The sequence below is a fragment of the Phocoena sinus genome, chromosome 15, assembly GCF_008692025.1.
Source record: "Phocoena sinus isolate mPhoSin1 chromosome 15, mPhoSin1.pri, whole genome shotgun sequence".
NCBI lineage: Eukaryota > Metazoa > Chordata > Mammalia > Artiodactyla > Phocoenidae > Phocoena > Phocoena sinus.
In genome coordinates this window covers 18,639,600-18,659,256 of record NC_045777.1, presented here as the reverse complement: position 1 = coordinate 18,659,256, position 19,657 = coordinate 18,639,600, and the positions used below count along the sequence as shown (strand labels likewise).

Below are 19,657 nucleotides of genomic sequence, written 5' to 3'. Positions count from 1 at the left end.
AAGGAAGGGCGTGGACTCAGAGTGCCGTCAACACAGACAGAAAACACACAAGAGCTCCCGGCCTGAACCCTCATAGTAAGCCACATCCCGGGCTGCATGCTTAGAAGCTGAAGTAACAACAAATGAGAGGATTCAGATAGCTGGGGGCCAAGACATCTAAACCAGGGCTCTGCCCCTGGTTTACAGAGGGAGCTACATCAGCAGATGTCCTTGGTGTTTCAGGCTCCACTCAGACTGAATGACGCAGAATCTGAAAGCACCTCGTGGAGAACGCACAGTCAGCCAGCCTGAGGGCTCTACCCGTGTCAGGTGGCTCTAATGTGCCTCTTCGGCTGACAGCCACGGCAGAAGCCAGCAATACGTTGGTTATGTCAAGGCAGAATACCCCTTCTGACTTCATACATGATACATGCATTCAGGTGTCTGAATTCATACAGGATCAAATGCTGCAAAGTGCCCAAATCATCTGGATTCAACTTTGGAGACCCCAAGCACCATTCGAGAACAAGCTAGTCTGCACTGCTACACGCGGGTATGAAGAGAGCCTTTCAGAGGCTAGCAGCCACAGTAGGAGGCACTTCCTGGTAAGGGTCTGCTAACGGTCTGCTGGGTAAAACTTCTGGCCAAAGGGATGAACACAGCTCACCCCAGGGAGCTGACATGGAGCGATCAGCCCCTCTCTGAGTTTCTGTCCATGTTCTGAGAGCCCACACGGACCCTTAGCTGATTGGCTTTATTTGTCTGAGCACCGTCCTACTCTTTTGAAGGCCTCTGGGGTTTTCGGGAGAACATCCATCTGGATGGCTCTTCCCTCCCACCTCCCCAGCTGCCTGGGATGGTGCCTCTTGCAATGCTGAAGCTTCTTCTTCCATCAGGTTCTTCTTGCTGTGACACAGGGCTGCCTGCCCCTTGCCAGGCCCAGCTCTCCTTGTGGGGACGGGGCTCCCTGGCCCCCACCTCTCCAGGCAGTGCTCCCTAGCTGGCTCCACTTCAGGGTCCACTGCTCTGCCTGCGTGGTGCCATGGGCTGAACAAATTTTGGGGGATGAGCTGTGATTCATTCCTCATGGCCCTTTCTGCACAATAAGGCATTTAACCTGCACGGGACCAGTGAGAGCTAAGACTGAGGAAAGCAGAGGGAAGGAGGGAAGGGGGGCGGGGGATGGGGGGGGCAATGGACCTACTCGTTTCACGTTTCTACTAACTTCCCTCCATCTACGCATCTAAGAAAGCACATGACGGGGAGGAGTAAGTCAGATACATTACTTCTGCCGGTTAACACTGGATATAAATAAGCAAGTTGAATTCTGCGGCATATACATGACTGACAAATGAACTTTTTAGCAACACACCCAACCTCCCTATCCTTACTAGAAATGCCCATAGTAACTACCAAGTAGTAACAGTCAATGAGATGACTGGTCCTGATTATAAAATGCCTCAGGGGTAGGACTGTCATTGCCTTTCACCTCTCTCCTTCTTTAGTGCTCCTGTGACCACTGAAGTCATTAGCACTGCCCAGTGGAAAGTAGAAGAAACCAGGGCCCCAGGGAATCTCAAAGCACAGTTCAAATACCAAACACTTGCTATGTCCCCTGGGAACAAGCGGCGTTGTGGGGGCCAGGGCAAACTGCCAATCTGGGAAGGTGAAGGAGGCCCGTCCTGGGGATCCCACTTATACACTGTGACTTCTGACAGTCCAATCAAGTAGTAGGCTGGGGGCTCAGCAGCCTCATTCCCCCAAATCCTGGGATATTCCCACAGGATTCTACGGCTTTGGAAACACTAGCTTACAAAACTAAGGCACAACACATCAAATGGTGACAAAGTATTAGTAATACGACTAGCAAATAAAGGAGAACCACTCAAAGGTAGAAGAGGACTAAGGCCAAGAGTGGGATTCCAAGTAGAGCTTTTAGTCTACACCTGTTGGATCAAATATCAAAGTCACTAATATCTAATCGAACAATGATTAGTTAAGGTAGAGAAATGACTGCTTTAAAAGCAATTTTACAAACACTACTGGGAGAAAAAAAACCCAACTAAGAACCTCACCAAGAGCTGTGTTTTTTAAGCAGCTGTTTTCTCCTTTATTTCACTCGTGGATGACCTGGCTGAATCATCCCTCATTCTGCCTGCCTGCTTCTACCAGAACTGGTCCTGGGTTGGGAGGGAACACGGGCCTCTTGAAACACAGGCAGGTTTGTCCATTTCCATCAACAGGCACTTTATGGCAATTCTTTAATACTGGGAGCTAAGGTTGACCTGTTTTACCTGGCCGGAGTTCTTCAAATGCTTATCCGCTGCTTTCTCCCAGTATTTCAGCTTTTTAGGTAGTACAGCATCCGGACTCGCAATAGTACCCTATGATACGTGAACACAGTAATGAAAACAATTAGAAACCATAAGTGCCTGTGAACTGCCATCCCCAAGCTGACCTGGGGGAATCCAGGCGCTCCCAGGTTGTTAGGGCTATGAAGTTATATATGAGAAAGGACTAGAAAAAGAAAACACTAGGTATCAATGGCAGAAATTATGGTGATATCTCCATTTCACTCAAGAAAACGTATCTCATCAGTCATCTGTTAAGGTCATCCTGTGGGCGTGGGAGGTGAGGGAGGGGAGGTGAGGGCAGCAGAAACAGCATCCCACCTGGTCCTTAACAGCAGCGGTCCCCAACTTTTTAAAAAAAAAAAACAATAAATTTATTTATTTTTTGGCTGTGTTGGGTCCTCATTGCTGCGGCGGGCTTTCTCTAGTTGTGGCGAGCAGGGGCTACTCTTCATTGTGGTGTGCGGGCTTCTCATTGCGGTGGCTTCTCTTGTAGCGGAGCACGGGCTCTAGGCGGGTGGGCTTCAGCAGTTATGGCACACGGGCTCAGTAGTTGTGGCTCACAGGCTTAGTTGCTCTGCGGCATGTGGGATCTTCCTGGACCAGGGATCGAACCCGCGTCCCCTGCATTGGCAGGCAGATTTTTAACCACTGCACCACCAGGGAAGCCCAGTCCCCAACCGATCCCTGGCACCGGGACCGGTTTCGTGGAAGACAATTTTTCCATGGACCCGGGGGCTGGGGGGTGGGATGGTTCAGGCGGTAATGCGAGCGATGGGGAGTAGCAGATGAAGCTTCCCTTGCTCGCTCGCCCGCCGCTCACCTCCTGCTGTGCGGCCTGGACCACTACCAGTCCATGGCCTGGGCGTTGGGGACCCCTGCTTAAGAGGTCTCACCCTGTCCACGGCCACAATGATCTCTCAGGCAAAGCTGCCTTCCAAGAGGCTCGTTATTAGTTTCCTAGTTTAGTGGCGGGTGAGGTTACGTCGAATGGTGCTGTTCTCAAATAGTTTCACTTGCACATAGTTACACGTTACATGAATATTTTAAAGTCTTTTTCATGGCGATACTGCCAGAAAGCAATCCCGTCTTCTCTCCTGTGATTCGGCATGGACCACACTCAGGCTTCATGCAACTGCCCCAGCATGTTTGAGATGAGGCAATTAAGTATTTGTTGGGCAACTGGTGTGTCCTGCACCGTGCTGGTACCGTGAGTACGTAACACAAGTAAACGTTAGTTTAACCTTGTTCTTGAGGAGCCTACAACAGTCCAGTTGTGAAATAAGGCCAGCCACAAGAGAATCAGAGCACAGCAGACGGCCGTGGGGGTTAGGGGCGGGCAGCTGAAGGTATGCAAAACACAGAGTGAAAGCCAAGGACAGGCACAGAGAAGCCCACCACATCTGAGGAGATGCTGCAGTGAGGGTTACAAGAGTACGTGCCGCTGTGTCGACACCAGGCAAGAGCGAAGGCGAGCTACTAAATCAGAAGCCCGTTTACACGTACTTCTGTGGAACTGATCTCCATGTAAGTTGTTTAAAAAGAGCAACGAGGGCTTCCCTGGTGGCGCAGTGGTTGAGAGTCTGCCTGCCGATGCAGGGGACATGGGTTCGTGCCCCGGTCCAGGAGGATCCCACATGCCGCGGAGCGGCTGGGCCCGTGAGCCATGGCCGCTGAGCCTGCGCTCCGCAACGGGAGAGGCCACAGCAGTGAGAGGCCTGTGTGCCGCCAAAAAAAAAAAAAAGAAAAGAGCGAGGAGAACACAAACAGCATGTAAAGTAAATACTACTTTAGAGAAGGTAAGAGGAGGCTGTGTGTTCCCACTGCTGGGCCCTGCACAGAGCATCTCTGGAAGAACCCAGTTAACAGTGGTCGCCTCTGGAGAGGGAAACAGGGGCGCTGGAGTGGGAGGAAAACTTACTTTTGACAAAAAATATTGGTTAACACGTGTATGTATTACCTATTCAAAAGGTGTTTAAATAACGAGGGGTTGAGGCCTCTAAAAAAACACAGTTTCTTAGATCTGGGTTGCAAGTGCCACTGTGGGCTTAAGTTGTAGGTGGCAACATAAAAGCTCAAACTTTTAGATGGGAAAGAACCCTTACTTTTCTGCCATACCATTCCTTACCTCAGCTGTCAATCAACTCAATTTTGAGATGTTTTTTCAAAGCTCAGAGAATGAGAACTCTAAGAACTGGCAATCGTCCCTGATCCTTCTGCCTAGCTGGCAGCAGCTGACGGCCTCCTTAGCAAGAACTGGAAAGAGGCTGTCTTAGGTATAGGATTCCTGCCTGCTTGGATCTACCTCAATCAGAGGAAGGCTTCCAGAAGATGTAAGATACAGCTGTTTTTATATCGCCAAAAAGAGGCAAAGGTGCTACCATCGGGCAGTATCTGCAGCACAGGAGAACAGAACTGAAAGCCAGCAGTATTCACCTATACTGCAAATGAGAAGTAAATCAACTCAGAGGACAGACAGACAACTCCTCTTAGACAGCCACTTCCTCGCGGGCTGAGATGATAACCCCAGGTGGCATCTGACCTCACAGGGAAGGAGAGCTGGAGCTGGTCTGTGACACCCTTCACTTCAGCCAAACAAAACCTATTAAAACTTTTGGCTGGCGGTATTCCCTTTTCTTTCATTTCTTTCTTCTTCTAGAAAACTATTCTCTTGGTATGAAATATACTTCCAGAAAGTGCATTTTGCATAAATGTACAGCTCGATGAATTTCCACATACCAAACGCACATGTGTATCCAATATCCAGATCAGGAAGCAGAACATTTCCCCGGAAGGCCCCCTGGTCGTCCCTTCTGGTCACTATACCCACTCTGAACACACAGTCACTGTCCTGACTTCTTAGAGCTTAGATTCGAAGCAGCAGCTGTTTAACCTTTTGAAGTTCTTTTGATAACAACTTCACGCCCCTAAGTACTACATGGATTACTAATTACGCAAATGCTTTGAGTACTCACTATCTGACAGCATGTATTAGCTCACTTAATCTTCATAACGATGCTGAGGTAGGAACTATTATCCTCATTTTAAAAATAATTCACCTGCAGGTAAGTAATGGGGCCAGGATTCAAATCCAGGCAGTCCTGACCCCAGAGCCTTTCTTTTTTTTTTTTTTTTTTTTTTTTGCGGTATGCGGGCCTCTCACTGTTGTGGCCTCTCCCGTTGCGGAGCGCAGGCTCAGCGGCCATGGCTCACGGGCCCATCCGCTCCGTGGCATGTGGGATCTTCCCGGACCGGGGCAGGAACCAGTGTCCCCTGCATTGGCAGGCGGACTCTCAACCACTGCGCCACCAGGGAAGCCCCCCAGAGCCTTTCTTGACCCACATCTGATATTGGGGTGGCAGTAGATTTGCTAATTAACAGAGCCCACAATTCTAGAAGCTCACAGTCCAGTTATGCTAAAGAAACTCTGCCTGTTCTCTGGTGCACCTCAGGACAGAACCAGGACCCAAGATCAAAGGGTGGAAGATTCAAGGAAGCGGATTTTAGATTCAATATACAGAAGGACAATTAGTTAGAATCATCTGGTAATTAAATGAGTATTGCTGAGAAGTGGTAAACTCCCATCACTAGGAAGGCTCGAGCAGAGGCTGGAGGAGTCCCTGTTGGGACACTGCCCACAGCATTCCCACGCTGCGGGAGGAGAGCTGCAAGGCCCCTGCCGGCTCTGAATCTCTTGGTCGCTGAGCCAGAACTAAAGAGGACAATACTCTCCATCAGATTCAGATGAATAAACAGCAGTCAGCTTCTTCAAACCCAGAGAAGTGCTTTACTGCATTATTCTTTGATTCTCGGGGTAAGGCCCGCACTCAGGAAAGATCTTGGGGCTGGTGGTTAGAAATGTTAAGGAATTCCTCAAAGGTCACAATTAGTTCGGCTCAACATCTGTGATCTGTGCGGGTGTCAAGCGAAGTTCTATGTTAATCTCTCCAGCTGGGGACGGGAGAGCCAAATGTTGCTGCTATGACTTAATGAGGCAAAACCTGAGTCCTTCATGCTGCTCTTCAACGTTTACTGAATATAACAATTCTGATTCTGTCATGGCTGCAAGCACCGCCATTCTCCAGCCTATGAGGCTAACGGCCACAGACTTACATGCTTTCTGTATTCCTCGTCACACACGATGGATTCTTCTTTAGCCACAGCTCTCGTATTTGACCCTTTCTCCCCAATTCTACAGTCAGCACCCTAATCTAGGTCATCACGATCAATACTTAGTATTATGACAGAACTCTCCTAGTTGGCCATTCAGCTCCAGGTAAACACCTACTCCATCTTGCAAGTTGTTACCGGATTAATTTTTTCCCCCAGTATCACTCTTTATCATGTCTCACTTGTTCAAGAAATATGGTTGCTTAGTACTTAAAACAGACTCCTCGGTGAGCCTGCCATACCAGGTCTCCCATCAAGGAGCCCTTGTCCCTGCCAGCTTCCTTTCTGCTCCCTCACAGTGACTCTGATCCAGTCAGTGAACATGCCGTCGGGTCGTGCCCCAGCCAGGCTCTGCTATCAACAGCGAGTGCCCTTTAAGTCTTGGCTTGAGATCTACTGCCCCAGAGAGCTTGTACCTTTGTGTGCGGTAGTTTTTATTACAGTATTGGGCATGAGACCTACCTTCAAATATTTGGAGGGATCAAAGGACAGGGTTAGACTTCAGCAGTAAAGGAAAAATAACCACAACCCAACAACTACAGAACCATTAGGTTGATGCTACAGGGAGGAAGAAAAGACCTGGCAAAACATCTTGATTTACAGGATAATAAACTCTTTATAACCAGAGGTATGCAAGCTGAGGCCTTCTCACTGCCTACCAGGAATGCTGAGGAGGTAAGTCTTGCCTGGCCTAGGAAGCTGGGCTGCTGGGCTAGATGGTTGCCAAGGGTCCTTTTACTTCTAACAGATACACTGTACAGCGATGCAAGTACCCACATGCAAACCTGTCATTGTTTCGTGGCTGGGTGCCCTAACTCCCCCAAACTAAACTTCACAAGAACAGTTTCATTTTCTCACTTTTTCCTTTATTTCCCCCTGCCCCACCCCAGCTCTTAGCCTCGGGATATAAAGAATACTATCTCAAATGAATGTCCACCAAACACCGGGAGGCCATGAATGTCAAAGCAAATCTGAAGAGGAAGCAACCTGGCAATCGGGTATGGCTGAGAGCAGTGGCCACCAAGGCCAGTCTTCTGCTCTCCCTGATGTGCCCTCAGGGGTGGAGGGAGGGAAAGGAAAAGGAGAGTGAGCAGTGAAATCACCAGCGTCCTTCGTGGATTTTGAGAGTCAGGTCAGAAGATCCTGTACGAACTGCTCTGGTAAGAGAGGCCGGGTTGCGGGGGAGAAGAGGGATGATTAAAGGAGGTAGAGAGGCTTCAATGCGACTGAACCCTGACCCAGTTTCGAGCACACAGCCTATCCGCCTTTCCAGACCTTGCACGGTGGTACAGGGGCATCAAGTGGCCTCCTACAGCCCCGTGGGGGGTCCCAGGAAGCCGCGCTGTCAGAGCGGAGCTGCCACCAGGGGTGAGGGGGGCACACTCACTTGTTGCAGTGCTGTTTGAGGTGCTTCTTGTAGCCATCATCGTGCAAGACCACCTCGGGGTTGCAGGTGGCCAGCCAGTCTGCGTTCTTTAACTCTGGGAGCAGCAGCTGGTTCTTCGTTTTCTTCCCCTTCCTCCCTCTGGGGACTGGAGCGGACAACCCTGAGACAGAAAGGTACGGAACATGAGCCGAGACGGCTTAAACACAGCTGTCGGAACAGAGCTGGGCTAGGGTGGCAAAGAGGCAGCCGGGCTACGCACGGTGGCCCTGGACGACAGGCCCCACTCCTCTGTCCCCCAGGCAGGGATGGCGAGGAGACAGCCGGTCCCCTACTTAGTAACCCCCAGGACCATTCAGTCGGGCAGCAAGAATCTACCGAGTGCCCTGCAGGATCAAGAAAGGTGTAGCAGGGCTTCCCTGGTGGCGCAGTGGTTGAGAGTCCGCCTGCTGATGCAGGGGACGCGGGTTCGTGCCCCGGTCTGGGAAGATCCCACATGCTGCGGAGAGGCTGGGCCCGTGAGCCATGGCCGCTGAGCCTGAGCGTCTGGAGCCTGTGCTCCGCAGCGGGAGAGGCCACAACAGTGACAGGCCCGCGTACCGCAAAAAAACAAACAAAAAAAAAAACAAAAAAAGAAAGGTGTAGCAGAACCTGTGCCCGTGGGGACCTCACAGGCTAGCCGGGGAAAAGGAATGCTCGGTCTGAGACGTGAAGGTGAGCTGTGTCTCAGCACAGGGAAGGAGCAGTACAACAAAACGCACAGACAGAGGTGGAACTGAGGCAGGGCACGCTGTGTGAGTCCCCATATCAGAGAAGGAACCCCTGTGACACCCAGGTTAGTGGGCAGGGCCAGCACGTGGGGAACTTCAAGAGGGCATACCTGCACTTAAACGAAACATCACAGCTAACACTGGATGATTCTGAGGGAGAATGCACATGGAAAACACCAGCATCCTTTCCCACAGGGAGCCTTCTGGAAATACACCTGAGGAAGCGATGTGCCCAAAGCACGGCAACATGGGCCCACATGGGAGGAGAGAGGGAACCACAGGGGTTTGCGCTTCTCGGCTACGGCCCGTGCCACCCCTCACCTGAGTGGTTCTGGAGGGTCTGGGCCTGCCCATCTTTGGTAGGCGTGATCAGTTCCCAAATGAAACTCTTGATCTTCTCGTCCCCCTTGTAGTGCTTGACACAGTACACCAGCAGGGCCCGGCAAATCATCTCCATGTCCTTCTCGTTCAGATGCCACTTGAATCGTCCATGGGTCAGAATGTCCTTCCACCGGCCCCAGCTGAGAGTGGAAATACAGAATGGTGTTAGAGGGCAGAAGGGCCACGCACGCCTTCAACACTGCAGGACAAACAGAAGCCAAGTGCTTCTCAGCCCCTGCTGGGCTTACTGATCACCCTGAGGGCTTTGTCCTGAAAGACCTTAGAGGATCGCATACTGTAGCACACCAAATGTCACTGAGGTGACCTGGACACTGGACACAGAGAGCTTCATACGGCCACTAGAATGTTAAGAAGGGAGGGATGAAAATATCTGGAGCGAGGAGTAAGTCTGGAATTAAAACAGAGTCCAGGACTTCCCTGGTGGCACAGTGGTTAAGAATCCACCTGCCAATGCAGGGGACATGGGTTCAATCCCCGGTCCCGGAAGATCCCACATGCTGCGGAGCAACTAAACGCGTGCGCCACAACTACAGAGCCTGCGCTCTAGAGCCCGCAAGCCACAACTACTGAGCCCACGTGCCACACTACTGAAGTCCGTGCGCCTACAGCCCGCGCTCCACAACAAGAGAAGCCACCGCAATGAGAAGCCCGCGCACGGCAAGGAAGACCCAATGCAGCCAAAAACAAATAAAAATAAATAAATCTATAAAAAAAATTATTAAAAAACCCAACTGACTCCAGCTGCAGTATTTGAAAGCAATGGTGAGCTCCCAGAAGCTAAACCCTCTACTTCTACCAGAGCCAGAGCCCTGCATGAATCATGCCTTAACTCTAACATCTGCTACACTGATTCCTTATATGTCCTTGGGGGAAAGAGGCAGGAAATCAGTACCAGGCAGAGATCTGCCGCGACAAGCATATGAGAAAATCACGGCCCGCCCACAACATGGCAGCAGAGTGCAGTGACTGAGGGGGCTGCGGGCAGAAGGCACAGCTCCCTCTTCTGCCAACAGACCCTCCATCAGCCCAGACCCCAGAGGTGAGTGGAGAGACACACTGGACAAATCTCAGGGACTGAACCAAAGAGGGGAAAACAACAACAAGAACAAACAGGTGAAGCCAATACCCACCCAAAGATGAGCAGGTTCTTCTCCACCCGGAAGCACTCGGCTCGGAGGTAGCGTCTGGTTTTGTCATTGAGGCGCCTGGACCTCGTGGGCCTCTCATCAGAGTCACTGTCCAACTCTGAAAACTCCATGAGCTCATCCTCCTCAAAAGAGTTGTAGTGTTTGGTCTGCTTCCTCACGCGTGGGCGGTCAATCACTAAGCTTTCCTGGAAACAAGAGAGGACTGCTGGGGAGAAAGTCCCCTTCACTCTCCCTGCATCACAATGCAGATCCTGCTGCTGTTCCTCAGGACACATTTGGAAAAGAACCAGCCCCATCTCGTCCTCCAGCAGGAAAGCCTCTTCCCAGCACACCTGCCGTGTCCACGACAAGCAGAGGGGACACTCTGGGACTTGATGAAGTTGGTGTGTCCCTCCGCCCCCAGTGCCGGCCGCCCCCATCTACTGGTTTTGCAGTCTAACAGGGGCCTGGGCAGGCGAGTCCCCCCAGCGCCAGAATGGCCTCCTGTTCTTGCCAAGAAGGATGGGAGTGGTGCACCCCAGCTGTTGTGCCTGGCATGCGGAGGCCGCCTGTGCTCTGGAGACAGGAGGAGTCAGAGAATTCCATCTGCTCAGCAACTTTTGGAAGACGAACACAAGTTACTGCCACTTCATTTGGCCTTCCACTGGTGCCACTAACCTTTTGTCTTTCATGGAAAAGATAACCTCTAGCTCAGGAAACTCACCCATTCTGGCGGCTCCCTTGGCCAAGACCATCACTTCTCTGGTCTCCATCACTTTATGCTTCTCGCCCCTCCCCCCATGCCTCTTCCCAAAGCTCAGCTAAGCTCCTGCCTACTGTCTCAGGGCAAGAGCTTTTTCTTCCCCCTCTTGCCCACTGTCCTGCACACAGAGTAACTCCCTGACTGTGACATTGTTAAACACTAGAAACAGGTTATTAAGGGGACTGCAGAATCCTCCTACCAGGAGAAAAGAGGTTGGATTAAGCAACCTCTGGCGATCCTACGGAAGAATAGTTAAGGCTGGACGCTGGTTACTGAATCAGCTAGATGTAAGCAGGGACAGTCTCCTGGGTCTGTGAGTCCATGAGAGTTCAACACTCACCCAAGAAGACAGGCAGAAAGTGATGTGTGCTCATCCCTGAGGAAGGTAACTGGGTCAGAGATGGAGGGAGGGGAAACTAACACGTATGGGCTGCCTCACATGGGCTGGGCAGCCACCTTCACAATGTTATCTCTAACTCTGCCAAGTGGGCGTCACCACCTCCTTTGTTCACATGTCTTTTTTCACTCTCTCAGTGAGGTCAGCTCCCTTGCCCAAAGACATACAGCTAGTCAGTGGCAGAGCCAGTATCCAAACTCTGGTTTTATTCCAAGGCCATTCTCTTTCTCATGTTCAGAAATAGGAAAATTCAAGATACTGAAAAGAATGGAGGTGAACCCAACAAACTTTTCTTCACCACGCTTTTTTCCTCTAATGTTCGTCAGAGGTAAAGTTCCTTGCATACGAAGTGTCGAAATAGAGGAAAACGGTCACATGCCAAGGATAGGATTTTGGCTTGGGTCAGAGGGCTGATCTTGACCTGTCTGGCCAGTTCCAGTTCTAATTGTTTTTATCGAATCTCCTGGACACCCAGCAGACTGTATGCCCCATTAGGTCACTTTAAAGATAACATTTCTCAAGCTCTATGTGCCAGGCATGTTTTAAGTGGGTTACATACAGCACCTTACTTAAGAACTAAGGCTTAGGAGTAAATAATGATTTGAGCTGGTAGGAATTTACGGTCCCATAAGACACCAGTGAAATGTTCAATGAAATAAAATATTCTCAGTGCTGTACCTTCTCACTCTTTGCTTCAGTGTCCAGTTCAGCTATTTTAGCCCATTTCTGCCAAAAGTTTGGGTCATCTAAGGAAATATCCGTTCTGTTTCCTGAAGCCACAAAGCTAGCCTGTGAAGAAGAAAGAGCCAATAAACTATACTTGAACACCAATTGTAAAACACCTGTGTGATCTCAAATGCACCAGAGACTCAAGAATATTCTCCATCCGCATTCAAAATCAAAACCCCTAACAGAGCTGCCAAAATGAAAGTGAAAATCTTGAAGCTATTGTTTTAAAATTTTATTTTAAAGGTGGGGTGAGGATATTACAATTTCAACCTACAGGATCATTTTTTATAACTTAAACTTGGAAGCAGGAGGACAACCCCTGGGAGATGATGGCAACGTATGTCCAGTTGCCCGTGAAACGGCTGATTCTTAAAACTTCCCTGGATATAGATTTTCTTTCAGGTCACCAATCCCCAAGTTTCCACTCTGGGAAAGGCCCTGGCTGGGCCATATGAGGTGTACAGAGATGAGCTATGCCTCTAAAGCACAAAATGTCCCCGAAAAAGCCCTTCCCCCATAAGCCATCAAACAGGTGATTTGATCACACAGGTCATGAAGCTCACAGAACCTATGGCGAGAGAACCTTAGAGTGATCTAACAAGTGGTCTGGTTAGTTGAATTCTAAATCCAGCGACCTGACGGGCAGAGGAAAAAGGCACCTAGACTAGAAGCTGGGAATCTTGAATAAAATCTCTTGTCTCATGAAATGAACAAAATACGTGTTCACTGGAATTTCAACTCCCTGATCAAGGAGTGCTCTCCAAGGGACTCGGGATGACCATTCGAGGGTTTTGGAGCAGTCTCCGTGAATAGTGAAGGCGGCAAACTGCAAACCCAACTGTCTATCCTGCCCACGGAAGATCAGCTCCAAGGATTCAGCGTGATTTTTTTTCTAGCTTGTGACCCATTATTCAAAGCCTCTCTAAGAACCTGCATCTCCAGGGTGGCACACAGAACAGCTGTGTAGCCAGAGACCATTTCAACGGTTTGCATTTAGACAAATAGCAGCCGGGCTAATGAGGGTCAAAGAATAAAGACTTTTCTTTCCACTGCCACCCCACGTGGACTCTGCGGAGAGGGCCTTATACCTTGGCAAAAGTGGATCCTTTCCCTTCAGACTGGATGGTGATGGTGTGGGTTCTCCTCTGCAGAATCTGGTCTATGTCTTCTTCACAGAACTTGGAGCCTTCGTCTTCCTCATCCATTAAGGCACCATAAGCACCTTTCCGGAGCAAGTCCTCTACCTCCATTTTTGAAAGCTGCTGTACCTGGACAGGTCACCAAAGGCTACTCACAAAGTGGGAAATGCACAGGAGAAAAACAGCCTCAAATCTGACCTTCATGATTCAGTACCCAGTTCCTCCACTGACTGCACATGTCAGAAGACTAAAGACACAAGATTTAGAAAATGAAAACCCAGATAGACACTCAAGAGAATGATGGGGAGGGCAGGCAGACAATCCTCCAGGGAGCTCTGGAATAAAACCCAGCACACGACCCAGTGGCCCTAACATTCCTCAGGATGCTGGTTATTATCAAGTGTCACAAACCATTAAAACTATGCACCACTGAAGAGAATATATTTAATGTTTATTTTATGTTTCAGTTTGAGTCTGTATCTTTAAAAACCTCCAGATGTACCAAATGAGCTAAAGAATAATGAGTTATTCATTATTAAATAAATACAACAGTATTGGAAATGATGTCATTTCTTAACTAAAGAAAGGATCCCATGCCAAGTGTTATCTTCTCAACTGCTTGTTGAAAACAGGAAATGGGAGTTCAAAACACCCTTTCCTGGTTCTAATTAAGAATCTGGTTCTCTTTATATCAATCACAGGAGGGAATTCCATGACTCCCAGCACTGGTAACTTGAAGTATTAAACTTAGCAACATACGCATAGCTAAGAGGATGTAGAACATCTGGACTAAAGACAACTCAGAAGGGCCAGAGATTAAGGAGATATTCTGCTTTGTTTGCCTAGACTTTAATACAATTCAAGAATCTTAGCAGCAATTTTTATCCCCTCTAGAGGGGGAAAAGAAGATTGTATTAACTGCCATATTTCAAGCTGACCGTTCATTCATTCATTTTTTCGTTGATCATCACGCACTGCATGTCTTTAACGTGCCAAGTACTGTTAGGGGTGCCGGGTGAGATAAAATAGCTCACCTTCAGGGAGCTCGAAGTCTGTAGTATGAGATAAAAAGCATGGTGATAATTTAGAGTTAAGTGTTAAGATCTACTGATTTCCAACAGGCAATGTGTAAAACTCTATTTACTGAAATGTTACTGCATGTTGGGCAATCCTACCACCCAACTGCTCCTACGGATTCCTTTACTCATCTATAAAATGCAGAGACCTGAACCTGAACTACCCTCTACTGCAGGGAATTACCCATTAAAGATGTGCGGCCTGGCTCAATTTAGTGAAAGGGAACCTTAAAACGGCTGTAGGAAGAAAGAATTCAGAGGCCCTGGGCCGCATGATAAGTTCTTCTCTAGGTTCGAAAGCAGGTACCGGCATACTCACTCCATTCGTGCTGCCCTTTCGGTTGATGTCCTGAAGGACAGCTTTGTCCAGACCCAGCTTCAGGCTGGCCTTGTCAAACATTTCCCGCTCGTAGGAGTTCCGTGTAATGAGGCGATACACCTTCACGGCTTTACTCTGGCCTATCCGGTGACATCGGGCCTGAGCCTGGGAAGGAAGGAGGGTCACACACATTGTGTCACCAGACAGAACGGAAGCAGCCCAAGGAACGGGGAAATGCTTATATTCCACGTGGGGCGAGTGGCTGGCTCTCACAGTTACGAGTCATGGGACTGATTCTGGAATAGAATTCACCCAAATGCCAGCTACCCCTTCAAGAGCACCCATTTCATTGCCCGTTATTTACTGAGTGACTGCTGTATGCTGGGACAAAGTGATGAGAAGGACCTGGCTTCCTACCCTCCCTAGCCTGTGGTCTGAGTGCAGGCACTCATTCCCAGGATGCTGTCTCGCTCTCTGGGGAAATGTCTCACCCAGAGCAAGCAGCACCACTTTTTAAGTTTTCTCATTTTAATACAGAAATTTTCATAGACGAAAGTAGAGAAAAGTATAAGGACCTCTTATGGTCAACTCTTGCTTCATCTCTGCTATGCCTCTACCCTCCAAGATTACTATGAAGCAAACCCTTGGCATCGTACTGATTCATCCTCACATGTTCCAATATGTATTTCTAAACGTTAAGGACTCTAGGAAAATGTATTACCATCGCTATGCTTCAAAAAATTAATACTAAGTACTAACTATCTAGTGTTCCAATTTCCCTGCTCATCTCATAATATTTCTTTAAGTTTGATTGTTTGGATCAGGATCCCAGTAAAGCCCATGCACTGTAACTGGTTGATATATCTCTGCCTTTGATCTCTCCTTTTCTTCCAAATGCCAATTACTTGTTGAAGAGACCAGGTATCTGTCCTACAGTTTCTCACAGTCTATATTCTGCCGTCTGCACTTTGGCTGTGTCACTGAATGGATTCCTCCGTCCCCTTTATTTCCTCTAAACTGGAGTTATACCTTGAGACTTGATCAGGTTAAGATTTTACCTTTGGCAAGTGTAATCTATAGTTGGTGTATAAATTTCCATCAAAAGGTACATGATGTCTGGTTGTCTTTCTTTTGAATTGATGATCATTGCCTAGAGCCATGATTTCATTAGCGGTTACAATTCCCCTCAGCAATTTTTTGGTTACCCTGATGTACAGTTCATATAGGAGAGACAAGCTAAATGTCTGATTCTTTCTCTTTATTTAATCAGCTTCCAAATGAACACCCTCCAAAAGTGACTAATGAAGATTTTTATAATTAGTTTCTTAAGGAATACAATGCAAGTATGCATTTAAGTAATATCTGTGCTACTTTTTACTGCATTGCTGTTTTATTTTTTTTAAATAAAATTTATTTGTTTGTTTATTTATTTATTTATGGCTGCGTTGGGTCTTAGTTGCTGTGTGCAGGCTTTCTCTAGTTGCGGCGAGCGGGGCTACTCTTCATTGCAGTGTGGAGGCTTCTCATTGTGGTGGCTTCTCTTTGTTGCAGAGCACGGGCTCTAGGCACACAGGCTTCAGTAGTCGTGGCATGCAGGCTCAGTAGTTGTGGCTCTCGGGCTCTAGAGCACAGGCTCAGTAGCTGTGGCGCACGGGTTTAGTTGCTCCACGGCATGTGGTATCTTCCCAGACCAGGGCTCAAACCCATGTCTCCTGCATTGGCAGGTGGATTCTTAACCACTGCACAACCAGGGAAGTCCCAGTTTCTTAATGCTATTCAAATATGGCCTATGGAAAACTCCTCAAGTTGGCTCCTGAGTTCTTTTTTTTTGTGGTACGCGGGCCTCTCACTGTTGTGGCCTCTCCCGTTGTGGAGCGCAGGCTCAGCAGCCATGGCTCACGGGCCCAGCCGCTTCGCGGCATGTGGGATCTTCCTGGACTGGGGCACGAACCTGTGTCCCCTGCATCGGCAGGTGGACTCTCAACCACTGTGCCACCAGGGAAGCCTGCTCCTGAGTTCTTTTGACATGATTCAGTCAAATATGGAAAGGAGGAAAACTATAAAAAATTCTGGTATTATATTTGGAGGTGTCAGTATGAACTCACAGGGGGGTGTGTGTGTGTGTGTGTGTGTGTGTGTGTGTGTGTGAATATACACATAGATAAAGAAAAAGATATGGATATGTCTGTATTTATGTTTGTATGTTATATCAAAGACCAGCAGTATCTAACAGCTCCCTTGCTTTCTGGTATGACATGTTCCATGCTCCCATTATATTTCCTGCCCAAACCTGGATTCAGCCATTTTTTCAAGTAGTCCAAGAGCTTCTTTCAGTGGGAAGTGGCAGTAGAGACAACAGTCTGGATGCTCTAGGGATGCTCCCTGCCACTAGGTTGGTCATTGTTCCTGGGCCTACTCAGTGGGTAAAAGCAGAAGCGTTTGTGTGTGTGTAGTGTATACGATCATGGGCACACATAAGACAAATTACATCGTGAAATCATACTGATATTTTAATTCAAATTTGGGACTATGGGGTTTTAACTTCATTAACTATACATCTGTATTGCTTTTTAACCATGTTGAAAAGCTCAGTTCTTAACCATGCCAATATCATTACTCATCTGATTTATCCCGCAAATACAGGAAATATCAGAAAAACAGTATCATCATGATCACCACCGAAACATAACTACTGAAAACAATGTAAGGTTTACTGCCCTCCCACCCTGGGATATATCCCACCAAGAATGTACGAACTCCAGTGTTTTAAATTTTAAATACACACTGGGGCTTCCCTGGTGGCAAAGTGGATAAGAATCTGCCTGCCAATGCAGGAGACACAGGTTCGATCCCTGGTCCGGGAAGATCCCACATGCTGCGGAGCAACTAAGCCCGTGCAACACAACTACTGAGCCTGCGCTCTAGAGCCTGTGAGCCACAACTACTGAAGCCCGTGTACTTAGAGCCCGTGCACCGCAATGAAGAGAAGCCCCCGCTCGCCACAACTAGAGAAAGCCCATGCACAGCAACTAAGAACCAACACAGCCAAAAATAAATAAATTTATTAAAAAAATAAAAAATAAATACACACTGGCAGATAAGTTTCTTTTTCACAGTGGCAGGATCAGCAATTCTAGCACACTTTCTGTGTAATCTAGGATTGAGCAAATGTGTAAATATACTGAGGGTAACAGGAGCCAGGGTTTTCACTGCTGAGGAAAGAAGTTACAAATATGGAAAGAAGAAAAACTAGAACAACTCTGTGGCATCAGAATGGATTTGGAGGTATCAGTATTAATTCATGGTTAGATGTGCACGTATGTGTATAAAACCACACGAAGACATGAATGCGTGTGCATGTTTATGTAGACACATGCATGTATATACACATATACATATGAATGCATGTTATGTATATATATTCCCTGTGTGTGTATGTATGTAGTCTAGCTGTGTCCACTGAGAGGGCCTAGAAGAAATGGCATCCCACTAGCAAAGAACATAACGAACCCTCAGATCTTGGTTTCTAAACTCCATTCTCCATAACAAGAGAGAACAAGGCATGTTAGAGAAATGATTAATTCCAGGGCCAGGGTAGTCAAAGTACAGGATGAGCCTGAAACATGTAAGGAAGTACTCAAAGAATGATGGAGACGCATCAAAATAACACCTGAAACCTAAGAGGCTTCCGCTGGTTAGGTCCAGGACTATCTGAACATCAAAATAAATACCGTATGGAATATAACCCACTGAATAAAAGAAGAACCCATGAGTACATACTGACATAAATACACTAATGGGAGAAAAGGGAAAACTCTTCCTCAGAGTAGAAAGTAACTAAAAAATGTAGAATGACTGCTAGAAAATCACCACTTTGCAACCGTAACAGTCATGACTGATCCAGGCAAAAATAATCAAAGGAAACTAAAACCAGTGGGTGAAACTTTGATGAGGAACAGGATATTTACATAGTCTCAAAGCTTCTCTCCAAAGCTACTTAGTAATTTCAAAGGGAAAAATAGCAACTTTATAGTAGAGAAATCCGGCAGATGCCACTAACTAAGCTCAAAGTACTTATTATCAACAAATGGACATCATGTTCCTCTCAACATGACACACTGAGAAGACATATCACTTCGAGGTATCACTAAACCTGAACTCAATCCTGAGGAAACACAGACACAAAATAAGGGCCTATCTATAAAATATCTAGCCTGTACCCTTCAAAGACATCAAGGTCGTGAAAGGAAAAGAAAGATCAAGGCACTGACCCATTAAAGGAGACGTGAGAACTAAACGAAGTGGGTGATCCTAGTTTGGATCCTGGGGGAATAACAACTATAAAGAATGTTGAAAGAAATGATAAAATTTGAACATGGACTATGGATTAGAGATACTATTCTCATTTCTTTATTCTGAGAACTGAACCCTGGTTATATAAGAGAATGTCCTTGCACTTAGGAAACACACACTAAAGCACTCAGGGGACAACTTACTCTCAGATGGTTCAGACAAAAAGTGGTGTGTGTGTGCGTGCACACATGTGTGTAGGTCTCTGTATGTACTCAGAGAGACAGGAGAGAGGGCAGAAATGATAAAGTAAATGAGGCAAAATGTTAGCAGTTGGTGAATCTGGATAAAGGGTATATTGGAGTTGCAAACTGAAATTATAACACAATGAAGATACTGAAAAATGAAATACAAACATTTGAGCATAACTCTTGGGGTTATGCTGTCCACATCATATAGAGCTAGGTTCAACTGTTTCATTTCGCTTTTGAATTTTGGGGATTGATTTTTCCCACATTAATTTAACCACAATGAAGGGGGTGGGAAAGAAAAAAACTAAACCAAGTAACCTTGGAAATTGGTATTTTGATTATATACTTTAAGACCAATGACCTAAAAAACACTTTAGTCCAATATTACGCACAAGTAAATTTTTTTGTAGAATATGGGTTAGTAATTCTGAAACTACTTTAGGCATATACGAAGATTGAACAAATGAGTAAAGATGTACTGTGTTATGACAATGAGACCAGGCTTCTCAC

The 19,657-nt window shown here is 47.3% G+C and overlaps 1 protein-coding gene across 1 annotated transcript in view; it reads right to left on the bottom strand.

Annotated features, from left to right (window-relative positions):
* The window catches only part of CHD6 (chromodomain helicase DNA binding protein 6), a 213,826-nt gene that overhangs the window by 41,736 nt on the left and 152,433 nt on the right, over positions 1-19,657 (bottom strand). Inside the window, 7 exon segments of the mRNA XM_032605037.1 lie at positions 2,274-2,363; positions 7,888-8,047; positions 8,976-9,175; positions 10,187-10,389; positions 12,022-12,132; positions 13,161-13,340; positions 14,607-14,771. Of these exon segments, the coding sequence (XP_032460928.1) occupies positions 2,274-2,363; positions 7,888-8,047; positions 8,976-9,175; positions 10,187-10,389; positions 12,022-12,132; positions 13,161-13,340; positions 14,607-14,771 (1,109 nt within the window).